Source organism: Melitaea cinxia, chromosome 10 (assembly GCF_905220565.1).
Source record: "Melitaea cinxia chromosome 10, ilMelCinx1.1, whole genome shotgun sequence".
In the NCBI taxonomy this organism is placed as follows: Eukaryota; Metazoa; Arthropoda; class Insecta; order Lepidoptera; family Nymphalidae; genus Melitaea; species Melitaea cinxia.
In genome coordinates, this window is record NC_059403.1 from 5,111,272 (window position 1) to 5,134,438 (window position 23,167).

The following is a 23,167-nucleotide window of genomic DNA, read 5'->3' on the forward strand; positions in this document are numbered from 1 at the left end:
AGTCCAAACTCCAAATATACGTAATACATTGATCTCTTTGTTTACTTGTGTACGTGTTTACCTACTGTTTTTATCGAAATTAAATTACCGCTAGACTGAAAACCACTTAACAAAGAATTAAACGAAAATAATATAATTAAGTAATTTAATAATAGTAACTTGCTGTTTCTGATTAACATTGAATTAAAATATAAAAATAAAATTTACGTTACAAATCTTTAAATACTTTTTCACCAGTATAACAGCAAAAATTTAATGTTTTATTTTTCGATATTCACAACCTTTCCTGTTTGCCATTAAAATTTTAAGTTTGAAAAGAAAAAAAAAATGATTGCGTTAAATAGAGAATGCTTTTAGCATTAATTGTATTGTGCAATAAATTATTAATAAATTAATAAATAGGATCGAAGGAATCAAATTCAATATTATTTAACTCGTATTAATATTATGTGAATTATTTGTTTATTTTCTCATAATTGTAACCATCCAAATATGTTTCTATTGTTTCAGATATACTCAACATAAGTACTGGCACAACAGAATAAAAATGCAGCGGCAATTAAGCTGCTAAAAGGCAAGTAGAACGTTGACAGAAAAATATTGTTTTAATGAAGAGATAAGTTTTGGCGTTATTTTAATTGTAGCAAAATAATTCATTGAAGCTTTATATACCTCGTAAACACACTTTACTGCAATCAAGAAACCGCTAGATTCTTTTTGGTTTACAAAAGAAATATTCCATAAATAAAGAGAAAAAACTATATAAAACAATCATATTTTTGGTCAGTTTAATTTTTTTGTAAAATATTTTTCGTATGTACTCGACACTTACGTGAAAATGGTAAAAGTGCTCATATATAAATAAAATGTCTAATAATAATAAATATATAAGTAAACTGTCAGTAGTGTCAACCGTCACAGTTGTTGTTAGAAAAGGAAAACTCCCAATTCGACGTAAATCAAAGATTTTTATTTTTGAACAGAAAAGTAATATTATTTTATTCCTGTCAACTACAGATTACCATTATATTATTGGATAAATATCTAGTCTTTTGAATACCAGTTGTCAGTAGTTCAAAGTAAGTTTTTTAATAATCTTAAACATAGTTGAGTATGTAGATATTTTGTCAACCACCTCCCCTTCCTCGTTTCAAATTGTTTAAGCCTTTCAAGGTGATTTTTATTTGAACGAGGTAAACATTTCTTTTGAACTATTTTGTTATAATATAGATCAAAAGTATTTTTTATATTAGAAAATAACAAAAACAGAAAAAAAAGAAGTTTGATGATAGCATTTGCCTAGGACATTATAGGAATACGCGGTAACGATGTATAGGTAAATTAATATCTCTTCAAAAATCTTTGCGGAATCCTCTTGTTTAGACTCAGGCAGCGCCACACCTCCAATTTCTTCGATTCGATGCGAGACGTCCATGTCTGAAGTCCGAATTCGTCAAAAAGAGGTCCTTAAAACCTTGCGCAATCTGGACGTGAATAAAGCTAGTGGTCCTGACGGAATACCTGCCATAGTACTCAAAACTTGCGCACCTGAGTTGTCTCCAATCCTGACACGTCTGTTTCGTCTCTCTCTAGCGACAGGACAAGTGCCGAAAGCCTGGAAGCAAGCTAACGTGCAGCCTGTGCCCAAAAAGGGCAGTCGAGCTGACCCTGTCAATTACAGACCAATTTCCATAACGTCCATACTCTGTAAGAGTATGGAACGTATACTGAATAATCGGCTTCTGGCACACCTTGAGGAGAACGATCTTCTTAGCGACCGACAGTTCGGTTTTCGTCGCAAGCGGTCCACTGGTGATCTTCTCGCGTATGCCACACACATTTGGAGTGAGGCTATCGAGAAACACGGGGAAGCCATAGCGGTCTCGCTCGACATCTCGAAGGCATTTGACAGGGTCTGGCACGATGGCCTTATTAGCAAACTTCCCTCATACGGCCTACCCGCTTCTCTCTGTGTTTGGATATCTGACTTCCTGAGGGATCGATCAATTCGCGTGGTTATAGACGGTTGCGAGTCCGATCGTTTGGTCATCAATGCCGGGGTCCCTCAGGGGTCTGTACTCTCGGCAACGCTATTCTTGCTGCACATCAACGACCTGCTCAAACCCGGGACCTTTGGGTATGCAGATGACAGCACCGTTGTCGAGCGTTACATGTCCGACGCACGAGCGAGTGGGTCTGAGATCCAGTCGCTGAGGGAAGCCATGATTCAGCGTCTGAACTTGTCCCTTAAAGCCGTCTCTGATTGGGGTGACGCAAATCTGGTCAAGTTCAACGCCTCTAAGACCCAGGCGTGTCTCTTCTCGGCAAAACGGAGTCCTTTCCAACTGACTCCCTCTTTCCGAGGTGTGCCCGTGCCCATATCCGGCCACCTGGAGCTTCTTGGCGTTACTCTAACATCCACCCTCAATTTTGGCTCGTACATAGAGGCAAAAGCTCAAACAGCTGCCAAAAAACTGGGCGTCCTCTCGAAGGTGAGACAGTACTTCACTCCGGAACAGCTTCTGAATTTATATCAAGCACAAGTTCGATCATGCATGGAGTACTGCTCTCATCTTTGGGATGGCTCAGCCAAGTACCAGCTGGAGCTTCTTGAATCAATTGAGAGACGAGCCAGGAGGCTCATCGGTGACGATGCACTGGTCGCCACAAAGCTGCAAAGCTTACATCATCGGCGTAGGGTGGCCGGCCTGTCGGTTTTTTATCGGATACACTTCGGAGAGTGTGCGCAAGAACTCCATGACCTGATTCCGCCCTCCCCCTTCCATCATCGTACAACCAGACGCTCTGCGTTACGTCACCCTTATATGGTTGACATTCCCCCTATACGCACTAAGCGATTCGCTAGTACATTCCTGATCCGTACGGCCAAAGAATGGAACTCTCTACCAGCGTCTGTGTTTCCTGAAAGCTATGACCTGGGGATCTTTAAGTCGCGAGTGAATAGGTTACTTCTAGGTAAGCGTGCTCCATCTTAGACCGCATTTTCACTTATCATCAGGTGAAATAGCGGTCAAACGCCAGCCTATCTATGCATAAAAAAAAAAAAAAAAAAAATATAGTAAAGGAAATTTATCTTTACACGATCGTCTCTTCCTAAATTATATGATGATAAATCAAATGTACGATGAATCAAAATAAACGTGATTTAAAAAAAAAAACAATTGATCTTTTAAAACGTGCACTGATACATACAGTGTGCCAGAAGTCTTTAAATAATTAAATAAGTTATTCTAATAGTTAATTACCAGTCATTCCTTTAAAAGCTTAACTAATCATATAATAAATAATTGTGTTTGCTCGCAAACGAAAAAAAAACCGACTTCAATTACATAGACAAGTAATACAACGTAGATCGACGAAAAAATAGTCAAGCAACTACGCGTTATCAAAGATTAGTCAAAAAGTAGTTATCAGATCTCAATAAAATTTATATGTGACCATATGATAAACATCAGCTTACGATTAAATTAAAAATTATCAAAATCGGTACACCCAGTAAAAAGTTATTGCGAATTGTCGAGAGTTTCCCTCGATTTATCTGGGATCCCATCATCAGATCCTGGTTTCCTTATCATGGTACCAAACTAGGGATATCCCCTTTCCAACAAAAAAAGAATTATCAAAATCGGTACATCCAGTAGAAAGTTATGCGGTATAATACAACACAGGTCGACGAAAAAAGCGTCAAGTAAAAACGCATTATTAGATATAACTCGAAAAGTAGTTGTTAGATCTCGAATAAATTTAAATGGGACCAATTGGCACACACCACCTTTCGATTAAAACAAAATTTGTCGAAATCGGTCTACCCGGTCAAAAGTTCTGATGTAACATACATTAAAAAAAAAAAAAAAAAAAATACAGTCGAATTGAGAACCTCCTCCTTTTTTGGAAGTCGGCTAAAAAGACAAGAATAGGTCGTCAATAAAAGTTATAAAAACTGATTTATTTATTTGTTTCAAACGAATTTTTACCATGCTTTTATATTATCTGGGTTGTATGTATGTATGTAATGGAATCTTTGAGCATAATTTTCACCAATTTTCCTAAGTTTGAATAATTTGAAACTTTGCACACGTATCAAGGACCGATGACAATGCAATTCAATAACAGTTTCCCAATATCCTTATTAGGACTGCCAGGATTAATAAATTATTTCGTGGATCCTCTGTAAGGAAGTAAGAGAGATAAAGCTAGCGCGCGATCTGTGCATGCCATGAATGAAGGCCGGAAATAATCGAAAAATCGAACTATAAAATTAAAAAATAAATTATAGTTTAAACAAACTAAAAAAACACGCTTTTATAGCTAATCGAACTATAAAATAGAAAATCATTTTTAATTACAAAGAGTTTATATTACAGTAGGAGAAGATCGAACAATCAATCAAAATTAATTACTTCAAAATAAAATTATAATAAAATTTAAGTTATTAAGAGAATAATTCAATTCAGAGTAAAAAGCGTAGGTGCTTAATATATTAAATGTAACCATTATTCTACTTGCAACTATCTATTTGCGGAGAGGTATAAAAACAGTAAAAAGTTATGAAAATATAGTAAAATATTAATATTAAAATATAATATATAGACGTTTGCAACACCGTCGCAAGCGCGTTGCCGACCCTATCCCTAATTCCCGCCACGAGAAATATATCCTACGCCCGCAAAACTACCCTATGGAAAAAATCTCATAAAACATGGACAAATGCAAACCAAATTCTCTTATAGGGTTATGGAGAGTCTATAAGATCTGATAGATTCTTATAACTCTGTACCTATGAGAATTTGATCTGCATTTGACAATGTTTTATGCATTTTTTTCCATAGGGTAGCTAATATTTTTTTGTAAGGACAACAAAAAATTTTTATCGTGTAGACAAAGCAAACAAAAATATGTTTTTAAGTATATAAACAATTAAATTTCAAAAATGATTTTTCTTATAAATCCTTGCTTCTAATTTAACGGTTTGATACATTATTTTTATAAAAGTAAAAGTTCACGGTACTTGTTTAAAGAGGAAACTAATCAATATTTACTTTTTATTTAGATTGTATAAATACCAAACCACAATAGCAAATAAAAATGGTGTTCATTTTGTTTTAATAAACAACTACTATTGTATACATTATTTTTGTTTCCCGCCACCACGCATATTTATAATTCTAGTTTATAGCCGGTCCTGTCATCTACTGGTGACTTCTGACTCTATGCAAATCGTAGCTGTAACAGGAAGCGACGCGTCGTCGTAAGAATCTTTACTGTGTCGCTAGATGGCGGGATTTGCAGCTAATGTCAACCTGTTTAGGATTGTCAAGTGTCAAACTTGTCACTATTGTATACAAAACCAGACCGAGCCAAGCTAATCTATTATTTATTTACGTTAACTTTTCTATTTTACACGTTCTCTATTCTTGTTTAGTACATATCATCACGTTTCTGTAGACAGTGTGTGGATCAATTTTTATATAGCGTTTCACTCAATATGTTCCATAAATATAGTTCTTCCGGGTTTCCAAGAAGGAATTCGGTGTTTACAACTACTATTTCCACGCTAATGTACAGTTACGATGGCTTAAAGATTGAATTATGACTGAAAGTTGCATACGATTTTCATGCCTAATTTTTTGGTGATCAAGTGATTTATGACTATTCTCTTCGTTTATAAAATTGTTATTAACTTTTATGCTCGTCATTGTCAGTTAAAACGTGTATGGTTCGCGAACGAACGTCTTCCGACCCGACGCCTTGCTTAAGTATGAGTCGACTCTAATATTGTTTTCAATACTTTTATCAAACAGTAAGTATTACAAATTAATAATAAGAAATTTGGTATAATTTTGTTTTTTTTATTTTTATTTATTTTTTTGTCAGAAAATTGTAATGATTTAAACTTTATGTTTTCAATACACATTTGTATATTCTATATAAATCTCATAGCATACCTGATATAAAAAATCATAAAAAGTGTTAAAATATTTAAACTAACCACAAACATTCAAATAATACATTGAACACCTACCGCAGATGTATTCAAAATTGTTTGTGAGATATTGATTTTATATTTTTTGTAAACCCTATCATAACCATATCTATAACACATTGAATAGGGGTACAAGAAATGTTCGATCCCAGTCTCATTGTACTACAGCATCCGACTTCCACTTGGAACATTACCACTGCACTGCGCAGTCGTGCTTTTCTAAATAATACTTCTAGAGCAAAAAAATATTATAAGACTTAAAAAGTATTTCCTAGAAGATCTTATTAGTCGTGGAGCATTTTAGTGTATTGTTTGTGTAAGCGCAATGAATTTGGTAAGGCCCTTTATATTTTTTGCTTTGTGTTTTTTTTTTCATATTTATTGAACCACGAAGTTATGATATAATTTGTTATGACAGGATTCTATTATGGATTATCCCTTTTTGTATAATATTACCGGGATGTTTTGAGTGGAGATTTTCAGAAGCATTTAGTAAAACGCTTACCTCACATTATAGTACGTTATATTAAGCTTTTGTTGTAAGATTTTATGAAATATGATATGTGAATTTGAATACAATCCAAAATATCCTTAATATGTTTGTTGTAAGGCTTATGAAGCTGTAATCTGGTCGGTCTTAAAAACTTTGTTCATATTTTATTGTACGTGTAATATTTTCATCCAACGCCGATCGATGATGGAGACTCTTGACTTTGTGGCCGTTGTTTCATCTTTGGTTTGCTCTCTCTTTCTAACCTATTCACATTACGCACCAGATGTAGTGCTATGATCCTTTTTATTTGCTATATTGATTTTTTACCCTAGGTATCGTCTTGTCCAAAATTTTGTCGACTAATGTGGAACGTTGCTCCGGTACCTTTTATAATTTCCATATAATAGTGTTATAATTGCTTATATTTGTATTGTTAAAATTTTAAAGAATAATATGAAATATTCAACCAAACTGTATAATAAAACAACTGTAAAAATACTTTAAACCTTAGTGTAATGGAAGTAAAATTTGTTTTTGTAATAAATTTATGCTGTAATAATTTTTGCTATTCAATTAAATGAGTTATATGTTACTTTCACCATTTTTTTTCCACATGTACACATTTTGATATTATCATTGTAATAAGTCTTTTATATATTCTTTTTATGAAAAGTTTTTTTTAATACATGATTATTTTTTTTACATTTTCATTTTTATAAAAATATATTTATTTTTCCTTTCCAATAGTATAAGATTAACAATTATTTATATTTCAACTAGCCGACCTGGCGAATTTCGTACCGCCTTATATTTTTTTTTACTTGAGTATATATCGAAATAAAATATAGCCTATCTTTCAAGTTAGATCAAACTGCATACGGTGTGCAAATTTGATTAAAATCGGTTAATTAGTTTAGGAGTCCATTGAGGACAAACATTGTGACACAAGATTTATATATATTAAGATATCCCATGTTATTTTGTTCTGTTGTGTTCTGTCCAGGTATTGTCTCGCCATGCAGCGCGCGGGTGGGAGCAGGGCCTGTGCGCCATGAGCCACACTCCTGTAGGCGGCCACCCGCAAGGTAACTTTATATTTTTGATTAGATTATAACAGCCCAGTGTCAGATTGTGATTTTTCATGTATTGCTTCTGAATAACATAGCTCCTTGATGGTGAAATCATATAAGTATTAATAGCTAAAATATTATAATCACTACAATATTTTTAAAATACAGCTGTTTTTTCCGTATGTTTTTTCTTTTCGAGTTAAAATATTCGTTAGTTATCAGAGTTAAAATTTATTGTTTAAATACATGAGAATTGGCTTTTTTCAACTTAATTATTGTTGCTATAAAATGATCAAACAGTTATGTTGCCTCAATTTTATATTGAAATGATTTTTAGTTTAATAGAAACTTAATAATGCTATTTTATACAAATTCAAAGATATGTGGAAGTGGTGATGCATGGAAATGATGTACCACCAGGTTGGGAGCACAAGCTTGCAGACAGGTCGTCGCTGCCGCCGGCTTCAGGGGAGGAGAAAAGTAAATCTCAGTCCAGACATGTGTTCACTCAGCCACATCTCTCTAAGTGCGTATTAATTCAAAAATTGAATTAATGTTTGTGTAATCATTGATATGAACAAATATTTAACTGGCTGAATATGAAATTAGGGCGGATTTTATCTGTTTTGTTTCGATCTAAACTATAGTTTTTACAAAATGGTTATCCTAAAAATAACAGCATATATTTGTAAATGGCTCTCAATAGAAAATAATGGAAAATGATATGTCTCGAATAATTCTGAATTGAACTGGTAGTTGTATTTTAAATTATCTACATAAATAGTTAATTCAGTTGAAATCTGACAAATAACATCAGACTTCAATAGTAATCGTAACTCACTAAGGGCCTTTTATGGCAGTTGCTGATAAATCTATCTGATATACATGTACATGTGATATACATTACAACATACCATACATACAAACATTTACCATAACTTTAAAAGTACTTATCAGAGCTCAATTAAATTTAAATGGGACCACATGACACACACTACTTCTCGATTAAAAAAAATTTATCGAAATCGGTCCACCCATTAAAAAGTTCTGAGGTAACATACATAAAAAATACAGTCGAATTGAGAACCTCCTGCTTTTTTTGAAATCGGTAAGAAAATAATTGTGTTTGCTTGCAAACGAAAAAAAAACCGACTTCAATTACATCGACGAGTAATACAACGTAGATCGACGAAAAAATAGTAACTACGCGTTATCAAAGATTACTCAAAAAGTAGTTATCAGATCTCGATAAAATTTATATGTGACCACATGATAAACATCAGCTTTCGATTAAATCAAAAATTATCAAAATCGGTGTACCCAGTAAAAAGTTATTGTGAATTTTCGAGTTTCCCTTGATTTATCTGGGATCCCATCATCAGATCCTGGTTTCCTTATCATGGTACCAAACTAGGGATATCCTCTTTCCAACGAAAAAAGAATTATTAAAATCGGTACATCTAGTAGAAAGTTATGCGGTATAATACAACGTAGTTCGACGAAAAAAGCGTCAAGTAAAAACGCATTATTAGATATAACTCGAAAAGTAGTTGTTAGATCTCAAATAAATTTAAATGGGACCAATTGACACACACCACCTTTCGATTAAAACAAAATTTGTCGAAATCGGTCTACCCGATCAAAAGTTCTGATGTAACATACATAAAAAAAAAAAAAAAAAAAAATACAGTCGAATTGAGAACCTCCTCCTTTTTTGGAAGTCGGTTAAAAATAGGATTACTTCTCAGTTTTATCATTTAAATAAATTTCTGAAATTGCATATTCTACCATATTTGCTCAATTAATTTACATATTATGATGTAAATCTTAAAATAATAATTGATATCATTTTTAAGATCCAAAGCTTTCCGATTGTAAACAAAACAAAGATATAATTTAAAGTAACTGACGAATATTTGTGCCTTTTAGACATTCATTAGTATTATTATTTAATTATTCATTTAACTTTTTCCGCCATTTATCATATACGATGTGTCATAACGTGTGTTGGTGTGACGCAGGGCGGGTATGGCGTCGTGGCGCGAGGAGACGGAGGGCTCGTCGGGCAGCTCGGCGCGCTCGCCCGCCTCGCCGCCCTACATCCGCTGGGCGCGCACCCTGCACCACCTGCTCGAGGTGACGCGTCTGAAACAATACACCAACCTCTTAACTCCTAACAAACGAGATGGAGCATTCCTACGTTACTACTAGCTAGTTAAATAATTTTAATTGTGTTACACTTATTTATTTATTTCATACATACATATGTTTTTCTAATAGTAAAATAAATAAGTTTTAAAAGATATCATCTTCAGTGTACCCCGATCTTAGTCAACTTTTTTTTATAAATAAGGATACACTTAATTATGAACATTTTTGAATATAAAAACCTTAAATTAACCTAAACCTTAAATTAACTTAAACCGAAAATAAAAATCATCATATCAAAAATTTTGCTCTAGCGGGTACGTCGTTCCATAGCTTAATTGGCTAGAGCGCCGACACGGTCAGTCGGAGACACGGGTTCGAACTCCGCTGGAGCGTTCAATTTTTGATATGATATTCAAAAATGTTTAGAATTCCTAATGTGTGGGTAACACAAAAATAAAATCGTACATACACTTAGTTATGTTTAAGTATTCCAGATGATTATATTAGACTCAATGTAAAATGAATGAGATCGGTTTGAATAGTCAGTATAAGCGTCTGAAAGTATTTGAAGCGTGTTACTTACGCACCGTGCGCGCGAGCAGGACGCGGAGGGCGTGCGCCTGTTCCGCAAGTTCGTGTGCGGCGCGGGCGGGCTGCACGTGGACCGGCTCAACTTCTACTTCGCCGTGCAGGGCCTGCGCCAGGAGAGCGAGCCCAGCAAGATACGGCAGGTCGTCTCCGCGATATACAAGTACGTACTCGCCTCGCGCTACCGCCACCTATCTATACATACATACATACATACGTACATACCACATACATTTCAAACACAAATATCTGTACGTGTTGTTGATCTTACATTTATGTAGTGGAAAGGTATTTTCTAACGTAATGCTTATGCTCTTAAAAAAAGACTCCAGATCACTAACTGTTTTTTTTAAATATTTTTTAAATATAATATATAAATAAATTTTAAGGTTCGGTACCTTATAAAGATTATATTTATTTATTTTATGTTTCCATTTAATTAAAATGATTTTTTTTGCTGACTAAACACAAAGAGCAATTTATTGTGCTGTATATAGTTAGATTAAAATGTAACTTTTTATATATTTCCCATACACTAAAGTAACTTACATAATAATTTTACTATAATCTTTTCATACAAAATACTAGTCCACGTGTAGTTACTATCTACTATTTCTAGGTTTCTGCGCAAGTCTCAGCTAGCGATGCCCGAGGAGTTAAAGCAGCGCGTAAAGCAGTTGCTTAAAGATGGCGGTAACATAGAGAAGACCATCTTCGATAACATGGAGCAAGAGGTATGTCAACAAAGCTATAACGATTATAGTGCACGTTAAATTCTTTCAATTTGGTAATTAACCTTTATATAAATGAAAATTAATGGATAGACTTCAAGTCTTCCAAGTTTTATTCCTAGGCATTTGGGTCATGTGTATAAAGAAATACTGCAGTCTTTATGTAATGTAACGTCCTCATAAGGACTACGCGTTTTTTTATACGACTAGGTCGCAATAAGCGTTCGACCCACTTGATGTCCAGAAGCATCGCAAGAGTGTTGCCGACCCAACCCTCGACTATCCTCACGAGTTCTGACCATTCTTAACTACCATTCTAAATTCTAAACAACTAGTGTTAAGTTGCCTGCACTTAGGAACGGACATCCTCGTGTGTATTTGAAACATATTTATTTATTATGGAATAAAAATGTCCTCAGGTGACGCGCGCGATCACAGAGTCGACTTACCAGGCGTTCCTGCGCTCCGAAGCGTACGTGTCATACGTAAGCGCGGCGACGCAGCCACTGTCCTCGCCCGACGCCTCGCCGCCGCACTCCAGAGAGGTACCACCGCCGCTGATTCTATGCTCGCTGACTATAGCCTCACTCGCAACCGTTCTATCCTTTTTTTACATATCGCTCATCCAGAACGACAGTGTCATAATTACATTTTTGTAACTTTACAGTATTAGTATTTGAAAGTTTGGGACTAAAAATTTAGGGAAGTTCTTCATATTATCGAATTATGTTTTACATACTTGTCCAGGTTAGTTAATAAGGTAAGTTTATACATATTTATTTATTATATTATAAATTTGAAAAAACATACATTAAATACTGAATAAAAGAAGCACGACCTACACTTATGACATTTTGTTGAAAAAAAAACTTAAGTATGTAATTATGACAATGTCAATGAAGAAATAAATAGGGAATAATCGATAATAAAACATCAAAATTTAATACAAATTATTGTATTCAAGCAATATTAGAACACAAGCATAATATGCTTGCTATCAGAATTATTTATTACACAATTTCTTGTAAAAACTTTTATTAAATCTTTTCTTTTTACCATAAAAATTTTATTTATAAACTTAACAAAATTAAGAGATCAAACAAAATTACTTATCAATGAAATTAAACTTTCCTCTTCAAAAGAATACAATATAATAGTTAAATATTATTAATACAACACTTGCTTACAAGTCAGTTATTAAAAAGTTTCACGTAAATCTTTATTTTTTACAATCACAAAAATATTTATTTAAACTTAACAAAATTAAGTACAGAGATAAAAAAGGTACAGTCTAATAATACCTATCAAATGAACGAAATTACACTCTTCAGAACCATATAGGAGATAGAATAGTTAAAACATGATTAAAACAGCATAACAGTTTTTTTTTTGGAGTGTCAGATAAATCTTTTTTTGTTAGTATATTTTTCTTTTCTAAAATTAACAAAATTAAGTAAGAGATCAAAATTACGTACAATATTAATAGTATTGTAATTTCTTTAAAACAGTCTAAACAATTTTACCTTAAATGAAATAAACATTAAAAAGAAAAATAAAATATTTTAAATTATAGCAAAATAACTTAAACCTCCTTATTCATAAAAACAGTAACAGTTTAAATAGTATATAAATATATATATAAATAATCTTTTCTCTTTGCGCATATTTGATGGCGTTACAGTCTAAAATATTGTTTTATTATTTTTAGGAGTTTAAAAGATTTGGAATCTGTAGCTGTATTAAAAAATAGATTGATAAAATGCCTCATAGTATTTAGGTATTATATTAGTGTTAATCAAATGCCTCAAATCTTCTTTTTTGCGTTCGGAAATACAAATGCGAGCATTATACGCTTTTTTCAGAGTAATATTGCTGGATGGGTGTCTTTGGTTGCGTCTTTTAGATGAATGAATATCGCATTGGGACCATTGTGCTTCTTTGTCGTAAGATGTTTTGTATATATAAACATTAGATCCTTTCTCAAATTTAATGACTCGGATTTCTGACAGTTTGATGATATCGCCATCCAGGTTTTTATTAAAATTTACACCTAAATCATCAGTTAATGCTTTCCAGTCGTAAAAGTCCGTGTAATCCATTTCGTGAACGAGGTAAGGATTTCCCTTTTTTCTAGCATTTCTAATTATTTGTACGTATTGATCGGGTACGTAAATTGGACCAGATTTTTTTGCACTTTTTATAGCCCTTTCTATGATAGAATGTGCATTATCCCCTTCGTTTTGAGTATGTCCCCGGACTAAGAATTTGTGGGTTATTGATTTTATTGGCAACGTTTTTACTGCATATGCATACATGCTAAATATGAAACGGTTCTTTTGTTGGCCGCAGCAGTTGTCCGAATAAAACACAATATCCATGCTAGGACTTTCCAGAGCGATCTTTTCTAAAAATTTAAAAATACAAGTCCCAATTTCTACTGCGCCGCGGTTACCGAGTCCTTCGTGCCAAAAATAACAATCAGTACTTTTACTCTTCACATCCGTCACAGTGAAGTTCAAACAATTTAATTTTGATTTGTAAAAAAATGCAGATGATTCTCCTAATGGCACCGGCATTACTGCTTGCAAGTCATATATAGCAACTAAAGTGTTACTGTCAGGTTCTTTGCAGATCTTTATATCCTTTGACTTTTCTTCGCGACTTAGTTGTTTTTCTTTTTGATGAGAATTATATTCTGGAAGTAGTTTGTCTTTTTCTTCACCAACAGCATTTTGAAAGGACATACAGAGATCGCACTGATCCTTTTTTGGCACGAAGAAAGAAATATTAAATTTTGTGTTAAAAACGTACGCGTAAGTATCGTAACTAGCAGCTTCTTTATTTAGCTGAACACGCTGTTCTACGTAATTGCGATGCATTTCAGCGATCGTTAAACCTCCATCTATGAATTCTCTAGAGGTATTTGCTCTTAAATAATGAGATTCAATTCGCGGAATTGAATTAATATGATTTTCAATAGATAGCAAAATTTCTGGGTCAGTTGTTTTACGATTCTTATGTTTACCTCTATTGTCTACTGGTGCCATGCTGGAACTAGACTGTAATGCCTCAATAACTGTTCGAAGAGTCCTTTCACTTATATCTAAAGTATTCACTAAGAACCTTTTACAAATTTTTATGCTTTGACCATTTTTGAGAAATGAAAATGAACAATTAGGTTTTCTGGGCTTTTCAACATTCTTAACGCGACGGCATGAAATATTTGAAAGTTGTACACATGACCACAAAAAATCTCTTTGCCGTTGAAGTGACGCCAAATTCCAGTAACTTTCAAATATTTCTTTTCTCATCTCATCACTAAATTTCGTACGACATTGCAATCTACAATTACATGGAGGTTTCATTACCTTTGCATCGACTTTTTTTCCTGATCGCGAAATATACTCCTTCCCTGAGTTTTTTATCCTTTTTAATACATTTTTTTTCCACTTCTGTGGATTTCTATTACGCTTCTTCCCCTTTTTTGGTCTTTCTGAACTCGAGGTAGAAGATGGTCTGTCAGAAGTTGAACTGAGAGATACAGAACGCGGTCGAGGTGGCTGGTATTCATCATCACTATTATCAGGTGAAAAGTCGACACCAGATATATGTTCGTTGTCAGAAAGAGGAGGATGGTTTTCTTTATCCACAAAGAGTTCATGAGTGACACCAAGCAAAGAAGGTGAGCTTGCGTTATCACGGTCATTTCCAACAGACATCATGCCTAAGGCAGTGTAATCGCTGTTCTGAACATGTCTTAATGCATCAACAGAGATAGGTAATGATTTTTTTATCGACGACTTATGGGTACTGTCACTTGATGTTGTAGATGACGAATCATTTCCAGTAGAAGACAATGATGAAGAACGTTTACGTTTAAGGGTTGAGTTGTCTTCTTTGGTCAGTTGGTCTGTTATAGGCTTCATAACATTACTATTTGTAACTGTTTGCACAATACCTTCATTATTTGAAAATGGTAAGGGTACTCGGCCTTCTTGACCTAATTTGACGATTTGCTGGATTCTATTTGACTTGGGCATTTTCCTGAAACAATATACATTATATAAGTAAATTAAAAATAAAGAATTTAATTAAAAAAAAATAAGCAGTTATTCTAAAGTTTTGTTAATCAAGTTACTTTTACAAAGAATTCATTTTATAAATAGTTAAATAATAAAGTTATATGAATTTTTCTATTTCAGCGCATGCGTCCGTATTGATTTATTTGTGTTTTTTCTTTAAAAAAAAAAATTAAATTAGGTGTTAATAATTTTGTTGTATTTAACTAAAATTTACGTTACCTTTATAGAAAAATTTACACTTAGAAAAGGAATTGCCAAATTAAGACGTATCAAAAATGAGTTTTTTTAAGAAAGATGTGGTTACTAATGAAAAACATAACAAAGTTTGCAATAATAAATTCAAAATAAAACGAAATTTTGCAATTAAGTCAAGCTGCGAACATTCTATAGAACCGACAAAGACACAATTGTCAATTGTGTCAATGTTGCACTAAAAATAAATGAAGTGATTGTCATAACTTACGATTGCGTCGTTGTAGACTCCAACACGTCTAAACACTGCGGGGCTCTCCGCGCGACTGTCAAATGCGTCAATTTTGCTACGGGATCGCACTCAAAAGAGCCGATTCACTAACGACATTAGCGACATCTATCAAAAACTATTGAAACAATAATTCTGACAATATTACACTAGAAAGTATGTACGAAATGAGATCGTTTGGAATGAAAAAGTCATTTTAGAGATTTTTGCAATTGTGACGATGTCGTTCTGGATGAGCGATATGTAAAACCGTCAGTACCGGTTGTTATCAAACACACTTGGTAGCGATCGGCACTCGTGGTAGAGCCTATCAATCCGCAGTAGGGCATCGCGATAGATTAAGCTCCAACCCTTCCTCTGCATGGAGAGACGATCCTCGCCTAGAAGTGGCATGTTAACGGCTTGTTTGTCCGCCGCCCGCAGACGAGCGTGGGCGGGCTGGCGACGCTGCACGAGGGGCAGGAGCTCGGGCCGACGGCGGCGGTGGGCGCGCGCCTCACGCACGACGCGCTGCTGGCCACGCAGTCGCGCCGGCTGCACTGCGACGTCGCGCCGTGAGTCGCCGCCCTGCACTCGCCCGCGCGCACACTCGCACGCTCGCAGCGCGTGCGAGTGTGCGTGTCGTGTGACGTTCACGTTCACTGACACAGTGAAACGATAAACGATAGATTCGATTTTAATAAAGTTTAAGTTACAACTATTAACGATCATATAGTTTTATTTTCTTTTTCGCTTCGAGTTAATTATTCATACGAACCTTTAAAGTTATTTTTCCGAATCCCACCGTACTGTGTGAACCTTAGAACGTTAGCGTTTCGGTTGATTAAAGTGTGACCCCGCATTGCATGAGCGATATAGCCGAGCATTTATGCTTTATTTATTTTTAATTTATTTTCGAGCAGCTTCACTCATTTTTTCGTTATGTTGTTTCTCCCCCATGTTTGATCCCCGCGCTGCATGTCCGCCGCCCTGTCGCGATGCACTCGCTCCGTGCTGATTTACCACCTGACGCCTGCTGACCTTCACGCCCTCTACCTGACCTAACGCACCAATTTAAAAAATGGAACGTGTGAAATGTTCCAATTTTTTAAAATGGAACACGCTCGTCCCGTCCCTCCCCCGTATCCCTTCGGGTGGTAAGCAGGCACCGCAAGCGCTCGGTGTACAGCGCGCACGTGTCGTACGCCGGCTACACGCCCGCTTCGCGCCAGGACTCCGAACGCGCTAGTCTCAGCAGCGGCCGCACCGACAGTGACGCCGTGTCGCTCTCTGGCAGCAGCGTGTGAGTAGCGACCCGTACCCTACCGAACCGTAAACGGACACTTCGTAACGTCCGATTTACCGCAGCTTACAATGCGCACTGTGCGGTGTGCAGACTACCCTTCTTTAGTGTAAGTAAATGATAAGAAAAATAAAAGATAAAGATAGAAGATAAAGGTTGATTATTCCTGCAATTATAGTCGTTGAAGACACCTCATCGTTTTCTCGTCCGAGGTAAGTATCTATAAACCTAGCGATTTTGTCTTTAGGCTGACCCCATCGCTTACTTAGAAAAACCCACTAATTTTATATCTTTTAATTTGCACTTCGACCGAATTTCTATAAAACATTAAAAATTCAATAAGATAATTAAATAAAAGTCCGATAACGAACGAGAGTCTGTGTGTCGCCAGGGACGGCGCGTGCGCGCGCGCTTGTCGCGAGGCGCGCGAGTCGCGCGAGGCGCGGCGCCCGCGCCTGTACGGGCTGGACCGGCACGCCGTCATCAACAAGGAGCAGGACCCCGCCATGGTACGCGCACGCCTCACTACTGCTAATCGAGTCGCGTTGCTGAAATATTCGTTATTGTCGTGCCATTAGGTCTCAAGCCAAAAAATGACAAACAAATAATTATTGAATTCCTACATACACTTTTATGAACTACGGCAGAATCATAAACATCAACTTTTTGAATTTAAAAGTGTCGATTTGGCTCGATTTATGCATTGCAAATATGTCGTTCCGCAGGTGATTCCCCGCACGCAGCGCGTGCAGGCGGAGCAGCTGCGCGTGCTGCCGCCGGCGGAGTTCGCGCCGCTGCTCATCGAGCGCCTCGAGCGCGTCAAGCGCGAGCTGGACAACAAGGAGCGCCTCGAGAGGAGGCTGGCCGAGGTGACTTGCTCTCGCGACACGCCGCGTGCCTAGACGTACCAGCCGTTGTGTCCTCAAGGGGATCGGTGTCAATCCTACATGATTATTTGGGAATGATTGTATCATGCGAGTGAAATTAGTTTATATTCGTACTTCATAATTAATGTTCTTATGTTGTAGGGCGAGGGCGACGAAATGTGTGCGCAGACGTTGCCGCCGCAGTTAGTCGCGGCCGCCATCCGCGAGAAACTGCACATCGACGACGACAACGATCAAGACATACTCGGTGAGTACAATTGTTCAAGTACACGTGATCGCTCTTTACATATCGCGACGAACAATACACGGTGCACGTGACGATTACGGCAAGAAGAAAAGGAGATATTATAACAATGTTTAAACATACACACATTATAATATCTCTTGTTCTTCTAAGAAATCTTATTATTATCTCTCATATTTAGATATATAATACGAATCGTTACCAAATTTCACGAGTTGATTTTGTCACGCCATTTAACAATTTCAGACCAGCACGTATCACGCGTGTGGTCGGAGCGCACGCCAGGCGCGTCCCCTCCCGGAGGGCGGCGAGCACGCGGCCGGCACGGGACGCACGGGTCACACGGGTCGCACGGGTCACACGGGTCGCACGGGTCGCACGGGTCACACGGGTCGCATGGGACACACGGGTCGCGCCGCGCCCCGTCGGCTCTGTCGGCCGACTCGGGCCACTACGACGCGCCGCCCGACTCCTTGCATATGCCGCATTCACTCACGAGGAGGTACGTGTGGCGTCATGAGTGTGTTTTTATACGATCGTGTATGTTGGAAGTAGTCACAAAATGAACTCATTATACATATGTATACCAAAAATATTTGAAAAACTTAAATTAACGCCTGTTTATTTGAGATGACAACACATATCTGCTGTTCACAGTATTTTGAAACGACAACTTCTTATGGTTGCAGTGTTACGTCACACTGAGTGACTGCTGCGAGTTCCGATGACTTATTGAATATGCTTTACCATAATAATATTGTGTTGTCTATATTGCTTTATGTTAATTAAATAAATGAAAATAAAATATATTTTTTTATCCAAGCGTTCACACTTTAACGCACAATGTATTTCTAAACTATTATGTTACAGGTCGTTCTCGAAGAAGACGGTCACGGAGTTGACGGACAGCGGCGTGTCGGTAGTGAGCGAAGGCACCAGTGCGGCGGGAGTGGAACCGCGCATTTTGCTGTGGATAGCCGAAGGATCGGAGAGGATGGACCGCAAGAATTACAGAGAGCTCTCTTCGAGAGGGTCGTCGGCTGACCGAGACGAGCACCGGAGGAGGGAGAAACAATCGCAGAGGGCTCGGTGAGACAATATTTTTTATTATACAAAATATATTTTTTTTTATTCAATTCACTTAATAAAGATTTTGTATTAAAATGAAATAGCAATGTGTTATTTGAGAGGCTACGGTGCGGTCCGCAGGGCGGGCGGGCGGCCGGGCGGCGAGCACACGGTGGTGGTGGTGAGCTTCCTGGACGAGAGCGTGCCCTACCGGTTCAAGGTGCCCGCCGCGCCGCTCACGCTGCGCACCTTCAAGGACTACCTGCCGCGGAAGGGCAACTACAGGTACTGCGTGTTGCCCGTTACATTTTAGTTGCTGCTCATTATTATGAATAAAAAGTGTAAAAATTACGCTTTACTTGGATTGTCTGAAAAACATGGCTAGATAACCATAAGTCCGCCCATTGTACTTCACAGTTTGTGTAACGTGTACCCGGCTCCGAAGAGGCTGTGTTTTACTCTCACAAAATGAAAAAAAAAATACGGGAAGCACTTATCTTAAACCTCTTATATCTTTATAACAAGTTGTAACAACAACAACAATTAATATTGATATATAATCAATATGATTGCGTATCAAACTATAAATTAAATATCATTTAAAGTCTTATGGAAACAGAATCGATTAAATTAATATTATGTTGGACGTCAACATTTTGGATTTATGGATGATAGGAAAATAACGCGAGGACCACTTGACGAAACAAGCGGTTTTTTTTGTATATCAGGAAATTATTAACGAAGAAATCTATTGAGTATGAAGGCTGAAAAGTCTTACTACTTACTACAACAAATATTTTTAGTTTACCATAATAAAATAAAGAAATTAATTTTATATGGCGAAACAATATTAAATAGAAGTTTCGATTCGAAACTTCTTGGGAGTAGTCCCAAAAATAAATAAGCAAATACGTCTTTTGTGATTTTCCGAAAATCAACGTCTTAAGAAATGGGGTCAATAAACCTAATAATCGACATGGGTGTCGTGATTTATGTTTTTTGGGACGTTGATTGCGAAAATGGCAGTTATTTCGAAGTCTAAGACGGCGGACATGACATAAAATTAATTGAATTGTTTCTCAATACAAGATCTGAACTCCTGTTTCACCACTATGGGGGACTATTCAATTCGAACCTTCGTAGGAGTACTCTAATAAAAAATAAGTAATCACAAGTTTTAAATCTTCAAATACTCTATCATTATAACATTAATTTTAATTAGTGTTTTATTTGTGCTGGTGTATACTTACTACAATTTGTACCATAATTTTAAGTACTTTCAGCAAAGACTGAAAACATAAATACTCTTAACCCTTAGGTACTTCCTTAGGTAGTTTTCCTACGCGAGCGAAGCCGCGGGCAAAATCTAATCAAAATATAAAAATCGTCCCGAGCGCTTCAGGACACAGAACGAAATAAAAATAAATAATACAAAATCAAAGGGCCGTCCGCGGTCCGTAAGTTTTCAAAGCCAGTAAAAATATCGTTTGACCTTGCCGAGAGACGTACAGCAGACAGCAAACAAATAAGATAGAAATAGATATATATTGTTTGTTCCGTCGTCGCTACGAAAAAATGATGTGCTTTGTTTACGTTTGGTATCGCTTCTCGTTGAACAGACTTTAGTTATGGTGTACAATGAAGTATAAATAAAAGTAAAAGCACAAATTTATTTAATGATATTTTAATGGTATGTTTGAGCTTATGAACGTGCTGTATGATGATGTTGCGTGAACTGATTAGATGTAAGTGATGAATTGTGCAACAAGTGTAAAATGCTGATCGAGCGATTGGTATATGCGGCTGAACCGTACAGATACCAACCCTCGCTCTCCTGTACTACCTCATCATGAGAACGACTTGAGGGCACCCTATATCTATCTCTATCCATATTTTGACGACACAATGGCGCACGGACCGTATCAATACGGCCTGCAATTGTAATGTGTCACAGATTCTGGCCCGCCTACACATTCTAAATTTAATATATGACCCTCTTAAAAATTGTTTGAAACCCCTGATTCTAGATCAATAAAACTATAATTTTTTATACTAATGATTATAGAAGGTATTTGGTTAAAAGTTTTTATTCATTTGAATAATTGATTTCCATAAGATTAGGTTACAGTTGGATTGTAATAGTGAAACCTGAACATTTTCCAGATACTTCTTTAAGACGGAGTGCGCAGACCTCGACAACACCGTGATCCAGGAAGAAGTGAGCAACGACAACGACACGCTGCCCATGTTCGAGGGGAAGGTTATGGCGCGCGTCAAGAGCGTGGAGTGAGGGGGGTCCCAACTAGCCGCTAAGGTCCAATTCGAAACGTCGTCCTGGCTGTTAGATAGACGCTCGGTCGTAGTTGTGAACAGAGACCCTAAAAGGGACCTGTTAAAATGATACGATTTTTTATATCATGACTGTAGACCAATCGTATATCGGCCATAGTTATACTCGGATAAGAGACAGTCAATAATCCGAATGATACTGTATGATAGAGTTGGTTCTAAGAGTGGGTTACTCGTACGCGTCGGTTAAAATTGTAACCATAGCTTATTGTTTACAAAATTATATTCGTAACTAAGTTTTGGTTCAAGTTTAATTGAAGTATAGCGTTGCGCAAAACATATTTAAATGTCCGTCAAGTATAGCGGCGGTAATCTTCCCGGCTTTTCATGTCAGTTTTACCTGATAAGTTATTTAGATAGGACTATTGAAATGTAGAATGTTCAATAATCGATTTGTTAAAGAAGCACATGAACAATCGATTTTATAGAGAATCGTTGTGTGTAAAATGGATATAAAGCTGGTATTTCTAGTATTGTAATATTACAATTTTTCAATTACAATTAAGTGTTTGATATGTGAAGTTAAATGTTGGATGGATTAAGGATGGCTTGGAGTTTACTTCGTAAGAAATTATATAACGCCTGTGGTATCAAAAAATATGAGAGGTGAAATCGTATGAAACGTACACGGAGCACTGACGCGACCTGCCCTGAGACTGATGTTTTACCGCGCGACGTAAATCTATTTATAAATATGGTAATCATTCTTAAGCAGTGAACTCCAATCACGTGTCGGGGGTGGAACACAAATATAATAATGAATTTTGTAAAATAAATGACCTAATTTTATTTTCGTATAAATTCATTGTTATAATTCGCTCTCAAAACTGAGACGATCATTTAAACAGTAATTATTAATTAGATTATCAATATTAAATAATAGTAATTCACATATCTTGACTTTAACAGAAGCATTTCTAGCAAGCCATTTTGTTATGTACGATTCGCACATTTGACTATAACCGCCCGACGAGACAATCCGCTCCAAATTTATTAAACTGAATTCAACAAAAACTTGACTCAAGATTGAATGAGTTCAAAATATCATTTGGGTGTAGTTTACAACGGAAAGAGTAACGTCAACATTAAAGCCAGTAATAAGACAACTTATCCAGTGTCTAAATCTATTCGATGTCCAGAGTTTTATTTTTACATTGTATTTGTTATGCAATGTTGACTTTGGTTCTCTATTAATTTTTAAAATGACAATTTTACGAAGACAGAAAATTCACAGTTTTTTGTATAGCTAATTTATACTCTCTTATTTATACGCTATATTGTGATCACTATCCTTCAAATGCGCCTCTGAAGTTTGCCCAAGTGCTGTATGGAATGTGATTGCTTAGCTTTGTGCGAACTTCGGAGCGGTATATTTGTAATTTGGCGTTATAAGATATATGATTTAATTATGATTAATAAAGTTAATTATTATTGTACCATATTCTGCACGTAAATGTATATAATATATTTTCACAATGATTAATATTTTTAATACTATTGTTTTTTTTTTTTTCAATGATAATTAATTATGAATATTGAAATTGACAGTGAATTCAATTATTTAGTGATAGAATTTATTTACCAGTATAAAAATCGACGTAAAAATTATAATACAATAATCTCGTACATTTGTATGAAAATTATATATACATTTGAAAATAAAATATTTTTCGTTCTCCGTCCGAAACGGCAAGGTTTCGTAGAGCAGCCAGGGCGGCAACTCGTACTGTAAATTAT

General features: G+C 36.2%; 1 protein-coding gene and 1 long non-coding RNA gene across 2 annotated transcripts in view; both read left to right on the forward strand.

Moving 5' to 3' along the window:
- The window catches only part of LOC123657082, a 67,794-nt gene extending 67,203 nt beyond the window's left edge, over positions 1-591 (forward strand). Inside the window, exon 3 of the long non-coding RNA XR_006743650.1 lies at positions 511-591. This is a non-coding gene — a long non-coding RNA (uncharacterized LOC123657082). The remainder of the gene's footprint in view (positions 1-510) is intronic.
- Positions 592-7,548: 6,957 nt separating this feature from the next.
- On the forward strand, positions 7,549-21,371 carry LOC123657148 (axin). Its single transcript, XM_045592727.1, has 15 exons — positions 7,549-7,582; positions 7,988-8,093; positions 9,589-9,703; positions 10,321-10,469; positions 10,926-11,040; positions 11,457-11,582; positions 16,024-16,154; positions 16,745-16,882; positions 17,274-17,391; positions 17,608-17,751; positions 17,911-18,016; positions 18,260-18,515; positions 18,884-19,102; positions 19,202-19,366; positions 21,245-21,371. Exons 1-15 carry the CDS (start codon positions 7,549-7,551, stop codon positions 21,369-21,371), a joined length of 2,049 nt encoding a protein of 682 aa, XP_045448683.1.
- The last annotated feature ends 1,796 nt before the right edge of the window (positions 21,372-23,167 follow it).